Source organism: Corylus avellana, chromosome ca6 (genome assembly GCF_901000735.1).
Source record: "Corylus avellana chromosome ca6, CavTom2PMs-1.0".
Taxonomy (NCBI): Eukaryota; Viridiplantae; Streptophyta; class Magnoliopsida; order Fagales; family Betulaceae; genus Corylus; species Corylus avellana.
In genome coordinates this window covers 8765478-8778854 of record NC_081546.1, presented here as the reverse complement: position 1 = coordinate 8778854, position 13377 = coordinate 8765478, and the positions used below count along the sequence as shown (strand labels likewise).

At 36.6% G+C, this 13377-nt stretch overlaps 1 protein-coding gene across 1 annotated transcript; it reads left to right on the top strand.

Moving 5' to 3' along the window:
- Positions 1-505: 505 nt before the first annotated feature.
- LOC132185767 (zinc finger CCCH domain-containing protein 23) lies at positions 506-2100 on the top strand. Its single transcript, XM_059599545.1, has one exon. The coding sequence runs from the start codon at positions 561-563 to the stop codon at positions 1701-1703; it is 1143 nt and encodes a 380-aa protein (XP_059455528.1). The 5' UTR covers positions 506-560; the 3' UTR covers positions 1704-2100.
- The last annotated feature ends 11277 nt before the right edge of the window (positions 2101-13377 follow it).

Sequence of the window (13377 nt, the reverse complement as noted above, 5' to 3'; positions counted from 1 at the left end):
TTTATTTTATTTTTATCTATTTTCTATTTCTTCAACTAAGTACTTTTCGAAAGAGTGGTTGGATCATCCAAAATAAGAGTGGTCTGACGTCCCCATAAAACACTTTAGGAAATTAGGAGTGATCTGATTATCTTGAAGTGGTCCGGCCATCCTGTCAAACTCAACCATAGCTGCCTGAAGAAGTAGAGGGCAAAAGCGACTGATTATTTTATTTTATTTTTCAAGAATGATAATGTGATACAGTAGTGGATGGTCTGGATGGAGAGAATAGCATGTCTTTGTTTGTTTGTTTGTTGTTTAAAGAGAATAGCAGTTCTCTAATTCTAATGAATTGTAGGAGATTTGAATCTAGCGGCAAACATGCAGAGGACACATGGTAAGATAAGCGAGGAGGCCCACACCGTAGAAACACTCTCAGGAGACGCTACAAAACTTAACCACGGTTATGTTTGAACTCAACCACGGTTAAGTTCTCTCTTTCTCTCCCAAGCAGTTTATATATCAGAACCATTTCCTCACTGATTTGATATCCGTAAAGTGGAAACCAAAACCCATTCAAGATGATGATTGGAAATCCGACGATCCGAATGCATCCGACGATTCAAGTTTCTCAGTGGGACTGGGACCCATATGAAGACCCGACGCCTGGAATGGCGTCACCATTCTCCCCAACTAGCCCCTCCGTCAACTTTAATGGCAATGCCGGTGGCGGAGACTACTCCCTTCTCCTAGACTCATTAACGGCCCTCCACCGTTACCTGCCGTCGAACCAGTCGGACTCAGTGAGCGACGAGTCCGAGGTTCTCGTGGACGCGTTCTCATGCGACGATTTCCGCATGTACGAGTTCAAGGTCCGGAGGTGCGCACGTGCGAGGTCGCACGACTGGACGGAGTGTCCGTACGCTCATCCGGGCGAGAAGGCTCGCCGGAGGGACCCACGCAAGTACCACTACTCCGGCACGGCCTGCCCCGATTTCCGACGAGGGAGTTGCAGGAAGGGGGACTCGTGCGAGTTTGCTCACGGAGTCTTCGAGTGCTGGCTCCACCCGGCTCGATACCGGACTCAGCCATGCAAGGACGGCCCGAGTTGTCGCCGCCGAGTCTGCTTTTTCGCTCACACGCCGGAGCAACTCCGGGTCCTGCCCCAGCAGAGTCCGAGGGCTCATGGGTCGGGCGAGTCATTTGACGGGTCACCGATTCGTCATGGCTTTGATTCGTATTTGACCGAGGGCTCCTTTGTTTCGTCCCCCACTTCGATCCTGACGTCGCCGCCTCTTTCTCCTCCGTCTGACTCGCCGCCCTTGTCGCCAAGTGGGAGTAAACACGGTGGCGGATCGTCGAACTCGGCGAGTGAACTCGTTGCCTCGATGCGAAACATTCAACTTGGGAAGATGAGAATCAGCCCTCCTCAGTGGGGTGTCCAAATGGGATCTGGGTTTGGCACGGCCCGTGGGTCGAATCTCCGGGCCGGTTTATTTAGCCTGCCTTCTACTCCAACTCGTACCCCGACTCTGTCCGGACTCGGAAAATTCGAGCAGTGGGATCAGAAATTCGTGGAGGAGCCTGCAATGGAGAGGGTGGAGTCTGGGAGGGACCTGCGGGCCCAGATGTATGCCAAACTCAGTAAGGAGAACTCGCTGGGGCGAGTCGACTCGGCCGTTTCAGCTCCTGATGTCGGGTGGGTCTCGGAGCTGGTCAAGTGAAACGGTTCCTATTTTGATTTATTTCTTTTTGCTAATCGGTGGCCTTCGATTCTTCTGACTTTGTGTAAATATCATGTTGATTTTGGACACTGTAAATGGTAGATGGGAAGGAAGAGAGATCCGAATCTCTGTTTTTGTGCTTCTCTTTGTACTCTTCGGAGACAAGAAAATATTGTAACTTTTTGTATAGACTAAGAAGGATTTCTCAGGGCTGCCGAAGAATGGGGTAGCGGATGGTGCTTGGTTTGATCAATTTGTCCATGATTTGTATTAAACTTTCTGGTTTCTGTTTGATTTACTCTCGGATTATTCTTAATCTTTGTAACTTCCTTTCATTTTATTGTTTCAGTTTATTGCCAATTAATGTTATGTACTGGTACATTTCATATTATCTTCACCTTTTTTGTCTAATAAGGTTGTTGTCTGTCTTTACTGGGGCGCCATTTGTGCGGCTCAGTTTGATCCAAGTTCAAATTCTTTCTTGGTGCCATGCCATGAATCCTATGATTTATTCTGGATTTTTTTTTTCTAGGTTTTTTGTTTGAATATTATTATGCCCATATTTCTTGTTCTTTACAACAAAACTTGGCCCATTTGTGGGTATTTCTTGTTCTTTCCTATTCTCAATGGTTCTCACTTTTAATTCCATTTGTATTAAATGACGTGTTTTTCCGACACTCTGCTTGGGAGGGACAATAACAAATGCGGCTACGTACAATTACTTATTTCCCCATTACCTCAAACCACGTAATATATTATACTTGGGCCTCAAGCTTCCTAGAATCTCTAAAGATAAAAATTTTCTAAAGATAGGACGAGGAACAAGATAGATAGATAGACAGATAGAAAGAATCAGACTGGTGAGTTCTATACATTAAAAAAGGTGGTTTGAAGATAAGATTATGAAACAGAAGATGTTACAGGAATCCCATTGATAATAATAGATAAATTAATATTGTCCAACTGTAAAATAATAACTGGGATTTATATACTATAATTAAAAAAAAAAAAAAATAGTCAATTTAAAAAGTATAATATCTGAACAAAATCCGAATTTTTTATTTTTTATTTTTATCAGAATCGAGATTAGATTAGTGACGTGGATGGAGAGTTGATAAAGCCGTCCTTATCTCCTTGAAAATCTTTTTTAGTTTATCTCCTTTTTGTGCCACTTGTGGTCGGACTATTCTTCCACCTAAAAGAAAGAAATCCACTAATCCACGATGTTAATGTTTTATATAGGGGACAAGATAGGGTCAAGGAGGGCACAATTGCATGGGGAGAGGGGCCCTTAAGAAAATCTCGACATTTTTAAGAGAAACATTATTATAATTAATTAACAAGTAATATAATATTGCGTACGATGCAGACAAAGTGGCCGGTGGTTTCAGGATTTGGTTCAATTTTTTTTTTTTTTTTTTTGTCACTTATCGAAACACGTCACTAGGAGGTGGGGTAGATCCTGTAGTGGCGGCTCTATAAAGTTGTTTGCGCCGGTGGTCTATCGCCGTAGATTGTTCCATCACTAGCCATTAAAAAGCGTGCCTCCCATCAAGATCTGTTGGCCTTTCTAATCTCTCTCTCTCTCTCTCTCAAACAAGGATTAGACTTCCCCGATCTAGTTCTCAACTTTTTCTTTAATAAGCCCTTCACATATACATACAAAAGGGAGTTTTTTTTTTTTTTTTTTTTTCAAAGGAAAGCAGGTTACTGAAAATCAAACAACAAAATAGAATTAGACAGTATATAATAATTTTATTTATGATCTCAAAAGAACCATAAACAAGTCTAACTCATAAACACGTCCTACATTTTCAAGGGCTGCAAAAGGAAAAAAAAAAGCATTTAAACCTCCTCTTTGCTATTTGCAAAAAAATTTTGGGTTCATGCTGTTTACCAATTATGGCTTTGATCATCATCTTTCTAGCAATATCAATAATATTTAATAGGGCATACTTTATGAATAGGAGGTCACTAACTCGAATTCTCCTTTCCCTCTTTTGTGGGCATATTAAAATATATATATATATATATATATATATAATAGACTGTTATATAATTTGATGATATAACAGTAAAATTTAATTTTAGTGATACATCATTTTAAACGTTTAATAATCTATTAAATAACATTAATTAATCCCGGTGACATGCATTATCATGGCCTCATCACCCAAGGGTCAATACCTACTCTCTATGATAAGTCATCTTTTTCCAGCTGCTTCTTCTCTAATACATGAGTCACATGACCTCTGTATACCACTAAAGTGTATCATTGAGTTAAAATAATTAAAAAAAGTACATGTCTCCTCTCCAAACTAATAAATAATTTGTAAAAGTTCTCAAACTATCAATTAAAGCAATGTTTCTTTAAATTATTAAAAAAATTATAACATATTATAAATGACAAAAATAATCTTAGTAAATAAATAAATAAATAAAAAATTGAAGAGAGTATGAAAAAACAGTGGGGTTTGATGTGTGTACGTGCGTGTGTAGAGACGCACGTGTGAGGTGATATGTTAGTAAACAGGATAATTGAAATGGTCAATGGGTGTTAATAAAGGAAGAAGCGGAATTTGTAAGGGATCGAAATCCTTTTGAGTGGACTAAGCATTTTGTCGTTGTGGGTAATGATTTTAAATTATATGCCAATCTTGGGACCGCTTCTCCTCAAGACTTATCCACATGTTAAGATGTTCTGTCTAATATGTTTATGTCTAATTGTCTATAAGCCACGACATGAAGATTGCATAAACTGATGTGGATGGATTTGTTTCTTCCCTCTTTTTCTCTTTTCTTTCTCTTGCATTTTATTCAATTTCCCGATTGACTTTCTCACCTTAGAATCTCCATGACATTTTAAAAATTAAAAAAATTAAAAAAAGACAAAAATGGCGATAGAGTAATTATTTTATTTGAAGGTGACGTCTATTGAAAATTGCACGAGAAGGATCTAGACGGCAGAAATCACACGGTAGATTAATCTCAATGACATTACTAAGCTGGAAATGCTTATGTTCTGGAATTCTACACGTGCGCCGGTTTATTCCATCAGGTGATAATGGCACTTACAAACAAAAAGGGTTGTAAACAATTTTTATTTGTTTTATATTCTCTTATTTTGTGTATGAGATCTGGCGGCTTTGTTTTGAGTTTGAGATTTATAGATTTATAAATACTTCAATTTTTCCTTTAAAGAAACAAAGAGGAAAGAAAGAACGGATGGATAGGGGAGATAATTAAATGAAAAATGCTAGGTTTACAACTAAATTTTACAAAAAAATCTTTTACAACATGATGTGGCACAATATAATTGGGTTTCTCAAAAATTGAATTTATCTTATTTCTAATCATGTTGTGCCACATCATGTTGTAAAAGTTTGTTTGTAAACTTAACATTCTTCTTCTTATATATGAGGGTGTGGCAGTTGGCATTGATCAAATTCCCCTCTTCTCGGAATTGATGTGATCCCGAGAATCTTGAAGGGCGTTATTTCCGAAGACTCATACCTATTTCTGAAATGGCTATAGCAATTCTCAATATAGAACATCTAAGATTTCCTATAGCGTTCTTTGAAGAATCTATATCATGAGTTGCATGAGCTCGGTTTTAGGCCTCGTTGATCTCTGGGACTATGTCTCTGGCCTATCTCAATAGTTGGACTATCTGATTGGCCAAATTCCCAACAGAGTTGATATAAAATTATTTTAAAAAAAAAAAAAAAATCCAATTTAAAAGGAGTGTATTATTGTGCAGAAACATGAGAAGTTATCCGGATAAGGTTACCTCAAGTCAATTGGTGGATGCTTGTATGATTTCCTATTGCTAGTACCAGGACATGGTTTTGTTGTTTTGGCTGACTATGCGAGATAGCTTAGTATCAGGGGAAAACATGTTGAAGTGGGGTTATGGTGGGGGATGAGAAGTGTGTTTTCTGTAGAAGCTGGTATTAAAAGGAGAGAACATTTGTTTTTTCAATATGGATTTAGTAGGACGATTTGGAAGGACACTTTGAGGGCTTGTTTTCTTGAAAATATACAGTGTGAGTTGGGAAAACATCGTGACTTGAGGCTTGAGGAGTAAAAAAAACAACATGAAAAGATAAAAAGCAGTGTTATGTGGTTTGGGATGAAGTGCTGCTGTCTATCATATTTAGAAACATCAAACTTACGTGGTAATCAAACCAGGTCAGATCCCGGGTTTTGGCCAAAGAAAAATTTAAAAGAACAATGCAAAATGAAAAACATGCTCATGAGATACAAGTTATTTTTATAGATTGGGTTTCAGACAGTTTTTTCGACCCAGTTTAAAAGAAAACTCTACTCATAGCAATTGGAAGATACCTGACAAAATACTTGGTACATATAGTATAGTTTGTAACATGTATTGATTGATTTGATTGTAAAGGAAAAAATAAAAAATAAAGAAATAAAAAAAAACTCCATTTATCTTTTTTTTTTTTTTTAAAAAAAAAAAATTATATTTCTGTCGGATTGATGGGGTGGGTTGAAAAAAAAAACCCAAAATGCTGAATGAGAAGATATATATGGACAAGCAGAGGTTGTGGGGGACCTCTAATAAGTCCCTTTCGATTGGTTAAACATTGAGCATTATCATAGCATGATGGTCACTTGATACCTAGCTAGCCACCATTTAATTTTATCTTCAAGGAAGGTACAGTTTGGTGCACCAAATTAAATTTGGATATTATTCCTCGTACTTTTCTGGACATTATATTCAATAATATTTTTCAGTTCCTCATTATTTACCCTGGAGTTGCCTTCTAAGTTAACTGTGTTGGCTCCATATGCATGTACGGTCTTGATTATGTGTTTAACCATCAATATTTAGATCTAGATGAGGTGGTAATGCATCGCTCTCAGCCTCTCACGGAGTAATGCTATATACTCAACATCTATTTCATTGGATTAATGTGACAGTGACTATCAGCTATTGGATCAACCTTTATTAAAAAATGAAAAAAAAAAAAAATCAATTTTGCCTTGAGTTTTGGTTCAATCCCCGTCCCACCTCCTCCACTTGCTCTTCTTCTACACTATTATATGTACATTGTACGGAATGGGTTTGATGAAGATCAACTTACAAGTTTGTGGAGATGGGCAAATGAGTTTTTCACAAGTTTCCTATTTCCATGAAAGATCAATATATATATATATATATATATAGAGAGAGAGAGAGAGAGAGAAATGGTTCTCACTACTGTTTAATAATGCAGATATCCCAACTGGTTGTTTGTTGGATCCATTCATGATTTTCCTGTAGATGTCCTTTTCCCCTCTCAATTTGTTGAAAGTATGGCATTTTCAGGCACTAGTCTATTATTTCCATTTCTTTAAATTATCGATCTTTTGGTCCAAAGAAATCCTAAATCAGTCGTAAAAGACCAAAAACATATGGGTACGTACGTAGGTGAGATAGATATAGGTGTTTATGCCAATACCTTCCTCCTTTTTCATTTTTCTTTTTCTTTGTTTTTTTGGGAAAATTTACAATGACCTCCTGAAATTTTAAGCGTTTTGAAAAGATCTCATCAAAGTTCACTCATAATTTCACTCATCGAACTTCTAATTTGATGCAATCTCTCCCTTGGGTGTTAAAACAGACAGTAAAATTGCATCAAATTAGAAGATCAAGTGGTAAAATTAAAAATTTTTAAATTTTGAGAGTCTTTTCAAAATGTATAAAAGTTCATCATTTGAGTGCGAGAGTGTTTGGCGAGCGCTAGAGGCCGGGCTTGTGGGGTTTTAGAGAAGAAATGATCAACCAAATATTTCAGCAATTTGATAAGCGGAATCATAACATTTTGGCTAATCAATCTCTCTCTCTCTCTCTCTCTCTCTCTCTCTATATATATATATATATATAAACAAGCCAAAAAAGTAGGTTGTTTTTGCTCTCTAGGCAGCCCAAAGTGATGGACCCATGAATACCGTGGTCCGTGAAATTGATAATCCACAAACAAGATGATGAGTTACATGAGAAAGCATGAAATGAACTTTTGGTACGTTCAGAGAACGTACTGGACCATTCATTCCCCAGTCCACATTCAGTGAACTTTTTTTTCTTTTGTCTTTGGATAAATCTCAGTGCCCTTTAACGAATTAAAAAGAAAGGTTAGATACTATAGTCTATATATATAATTATTTGCTTTTCAATAACTGTATATATATATTATCAACATTGACTGAGATTTTTTAATCTTCTGGCTGACAGACCGAGCTATTGAGTTTGAGGGGAATGAATGGTCCAGTTCTCTGAATGTACCAAAAGTTAATTTCTTGCTTTCATGAAAACTCATAATCTTCACGCCATGGGTCCATCACCTTTGGCTGGCCTGAGAGCAAAAACTCATACGTACTTCTTTGGATCCTTTATATACACGTGTTTGATTCCTGTGTTTGATAATAATAAAGATTAAAGAGAAATGCAGTTTGTTTACACAGCAATTGCACAGCGTACGTATATATCTATGGTTCTCGGATAAATAAATTAACAAAAAAAAAAGAAAAGATATTTTCATCTATCTCTCAGTATTTGTAGTTTTTTTTTTTTTTTTTTCTCTATTATCAATATTTAGACTTATAAATTAGTTTCTAATCAACTAATTGCTAAACTAAATCCAGAAGGCAAATGATCCATCAGAAACTTGCAAGAAAAGCGACATGTCCATTTAAAGCAGATGCAAAACAAAAGGGTTAACTGTAGAGGTCACTTCCTTTTACAAGCTTCAATAACACATTCAATAACTCATAATTAGGGTGGTAATCATTAGACAAAGCAAACCCTGCCAATTTTAGGACAAAAGGAACAAAATCAATATGTTTATATATATACTCTTATAGACCAGATCGAGAGGATAATGGAAGTCTCATTTGAATCAAAACTTATATAAATCTAATCAACTTAATTACAACCAAGCTAGTAATCTCAGCCTTGGAGAATCAACAGGACGATTGCTTAGGTTTCAAATATTAGATATTCATCCTAGACTAGTCATCATGTATATATATATGTACTTATTTATACACTCCATACTCATAGGGTTGAAGTTCTTGCATGTACTTTTCCAAAATACAAAAGTGAAGCCTTGGGAGAGTGTTTCCCTTTGAGTTACATAGAATTAATGATTCTCAAACTGAGCTCTTTCTAGGATACCTTTTTGACCACAACATGTGTAAGGAATACGGAGTTAGAAAAATAAGTTCTTGGAAAGGGAAGCAGGAACTCAACTTTAATGATTACTTTTGGTAGCAAAATTTACAGTAAATTGAGAAATCAAATAGACAGATAAGTTGGGTTGATCAAAGCAGCTTATGAATCATACCCACATGGATATACTTGAAGCCTATCCGCCATTCCGAGCAGCTAAATGAAGTGGTGTACTCCCTAGAGGATGCTTTTGACTGTTGACATAAGTATGGGTATCAGAGTGTGCATTCCATCAACATGATCTTTTGTCTTTAATTGTTGCATGATTTTCTAAGTACAACATCTTTATCCTATTGCCAAATGCATAGTTCTTAACTAATAAAGGTTACTATAATATTTCTCCTAAGTAAAAATTTTCAAATTATATAGTGTTTTAATCCTAATCTTGTCCTAGCCAATGATTTCCACTATTACTAATACAAAATGGGCTTATTTCGTGGGAAAAGTTTCATTGGCGCTTTAGTTATTAAGTTGCGGACTTGCATGTTTTCTACCTATAAAACATGTTTTATAAATTAGGTGGAGATAGTACCTATAGAGAAGGCTAAATTTAGCCTTCTCTATAGGTACTATGGAGAAGGTAATTATAAGATTTCGAGGTCGCAGTGTGAGGTCTTGTACTTGTACTTAAAATGTTATTTAATGTATTGGTTTGTAAATTTGAGAGATAAAAAGCAGAGTTATAATGGATAATGTATTTAGACGCTTTGGTGTCGTACTAATAATAACAGTAGAAAAAGAAAAAAGAAAAAAAAAAAAAAAAAAAGCAACGGTAAAATAGAGGTAAGTTTCGATCACATCTACAATGCATAATCTTTGATAATGTGGTAGTAATAGTAAGTAGCATCTCAAGTTAATTAATTTGGGGCACTACAATAAAACTCGATCACATCCCATCTCCCTTAATCACTCCATCATTTTTCCCATTGTGTATGATTATCTTAGTGTTTGCATTCTAATTTTTATTACAACTGAAGTTGTAGCTATTATTGCTACTAGATTAATATAAGGGAAAACCTCACTGAACTTTATTGAACTTTTATCGCTTTTGCAATATCCCTTTCTAAGTTTAAAAACTCTCAATTTAATATATCAAACTTTAAAATATTTGCAATCTCATCCCTCTCGCCTCCTGTTAGGATTTGAGATTAAATTAGATGGTCAAATGGTGAAATGACCATTATATTGTTGGGGACTATGCCCCGAATCCCGGTTATTTTATATCCATGATGACATTTAATGTTTGTAATGAATATATGTTTTATTCAAGGGTAAATATCTTATAAATCACTGAGTCAACGAGTCAAAATAGAAAACTTCCCGAACTTTTTTTTTTTTTTTTTCAAATTTTTACTCCCTAGGTCAATCAAAAAGGCAAATTAACCCTTACTGTTACATTTTTTCCCAAATGTTTAACGTCAGGCAGTCTCAATTAAATGCACTGTTTTGCCACGTCAGCATATTAATTTTTTAAAAAAATTAAATCTTAAAAAAAAAATAAAAAAAATAATTGAAAGGGTGGCCGGAAAGTCACCCCATAGGGGTTAGGGGTGGCTTTCCGGCCACCTGGGGGTTAGGGGTGGCTCTATAGGGGTTAGGGAAAGCCACCCCTAACCCCTTCGGGGGTGGCCAGAAAGCCACCCCCAACCCCTATGGGGTGGCTTGCGGCCACCCCTAGGGGGTTAGGGGTGGTTGTGTTCATTATAAGATATATACCCTTTATTTAATGATTAAATTATTTTGGCAATATGGCATATAAAATGTATTTTACATGCCTATTACCAATTGTTAATCATGCATGTGCAATGTCCTAAGATAACATTGAATATGGCTATAAGTGTGAGTAACGTGGTTATCAACTTATTATACAAGGTCTTAATCCATAATCTTTGTATCCTTAAAGATAGAAAGTTCGCAATCGTTAAATGGAACTAGGGCAATTCTATTTTGAGTGAGACTATTACACATCAAATCTTGGTGATCTACCTTGATGAAGCGAAGTGGCGTTGTAGTGACTCAAATAATTAACTAGTTTAAGATAGCTTGGTTAGAGGGTTAATTAGACTTTAAGGTCACTAGTAGTAGCTGGAGGGTCATTTTAAGAATTTTGGACTTTCTGACCAAACGCTCGTGTGGGGACACGTTTGCTTGCAATAGTACACAAATGCTTGTGTGGAAACTAGCCCGAACGTTCGTTGACTTTTAGTTGACCACTGGATATTGCCCGAGCGTACGACTATAATCCTAAAACCACTAGGTAAATAGTATATGAACTTTCGACACAATAGTACCGAATACTCGCTGCATTACAGGCCTACTCCTGTAGAGCTCACAACTTTTCCTACCCTATAAATATCCCCTCCCACACCCTTTACCAACCCATTCTGCCCTCTGAGCCCTAGAGAAATCCTGCTTGAGTATTGTTGTGAGATTGTGAGAGATTTCCTTGGAACCTTTTAGAGATTCTTGTTGTGTGGAGGTAATCATTTCTCTTTAGTATCTTTCTTAGGTTGTTATGATAGCCTTGTATTTTTAGAGTAGCTTAGTTGTTAGAAATCTAAAGGTTTAGAATCTTGTTTTGAGCATTTCCTTTCCATTAGATGGATTCTTGTTGCATGGCGATGTTGTTTTTGGGCTAATATGTGTTAGAAACCCTTTTACAGCCTTGGAACCAGTGTAGGACTGCTTAGGAGATTGTTGGACCAAGTGGAGTTCTGCCTGAAACTCTCTGGCCAAACACTCGGCCTCGAGCTCGAATGTTCGCCCAGAAGCGTTTTCAGGGATGAACGCCATTTTGCCCAATCGCTCAATAGCCTTTATTTTCAACGTTCTAGGGTCTAGGTTCATTTTAGGTTGAACCTAGAACTAGTGGTAGGTTTTTCACAGATTTGGAGAACTTGGAACCACCAGAAAGATTTTTGGAGGATTTATATGACCCGAGTGAGTACAAACTCACATGATGCTAGTCGTTATTTTTCTCGCATTGCACGACTATTTTTTGTACCAAACATACATTTTTACGACTCTCATGAAACACATTTTGCTATGTTATGAACTTTACATTTGTGAAAATGTGCTACTTAACAAGATAACGAATACAATGAGATTGTAAGAGCATGCATGTAAAATATGGATAAGACTAATTGCATCGTATGACATAGTACACCGATACGTGCGGAATAACGGCCATGGACTTACTATACATTTTAACTTTATAGTCAAATGTGTGTGGATGTGATATATGGGCCTTAAATTCAATGGTTATTTCGTGACTGACGCAGCCTTAATTGGTGGGTCACTACAGTATGTACATCATTAATAGCGTGGGCCACCCGAGGTCAAACTCAGTCGGGCTGCTAGTGTTATGGATGGTAGTGTACAATGATCGGGGCACCAACATTATATTACAGGTCCCTCGGAACAGCGCCAACCTTGCTAAGAATGGGTAATATCTCGGGTAGACCATACAGTTAAACTATCATTGATTCACATGATTATAACATGTACTATATCTATACTACATTCATGAATAGCTGTCATGCCAAAATGCTACATAATTTATCAAACAGAGTTCATCATTAAATGGCATAAGTACCATGCGTATTTTTACTCATTAAGTCTTTAGACTTACTTCTTCTATTTTTTCCATTCCATTATGTATAAATTGCGCGGTTTAGCTAGCTTAGCAGAAGATGAATTCGGACAGCTAGCTGGTAGTGGTGAAGAACTTGATACAGGTCATCATTGAGTACTTAGACCCAGTATGGCTCAAGTCCATGCGGGACAACAGAGGATCCATCCGAGTAGAGATGATAGAGATTGTTATCATCTTAACTTTACTTAGGCTTAGACGTTGATGTTATCCTAAAACAATTACTTATGGTCTGTAATATTTGATGATCGGTTTTTAACCAATACATTTGAGGATCTATCTATGTTATGATGCGTTCGTGTTACTCTGGTTATCATAATTGTGTTTTTTTTTAGTTATTGTTATATTTATCTTGTAGTTAAAAGTCTTCCGTTGTAGTCTCTCTTAAGAGAGGTTATGATCACTAAGTCTCGTTTTGTGAAGGACAAGGCTGGAAGGTAAACCATGGAGTCAATTACCAGTTAATTAATTTCTATGGGGCTTTACAGGCGTCTTCAGATTAATGTGTAGGTGTTGAGACCTTAAGACATTAAAGGGATCAAGGGGTTGTCTTTTCATAAAGATATTGTATATTAGGAAAATACAATAACTCCTTAAAAAACTACTTTAGACTTTGTTTCTAAATTCTAAGGGGATTGTAGTATCAGACGTTTCATGTAAGTAGCTTAGATGTATCAAAGAGTGAGACTTATCATCGATTGAAATAACCTCAATACACTAGGTAATCACATGAAACATTGTGGGAAAGCTTTTTCCAAGAGGGAATACAAATCATTTGTCAGTAGGCA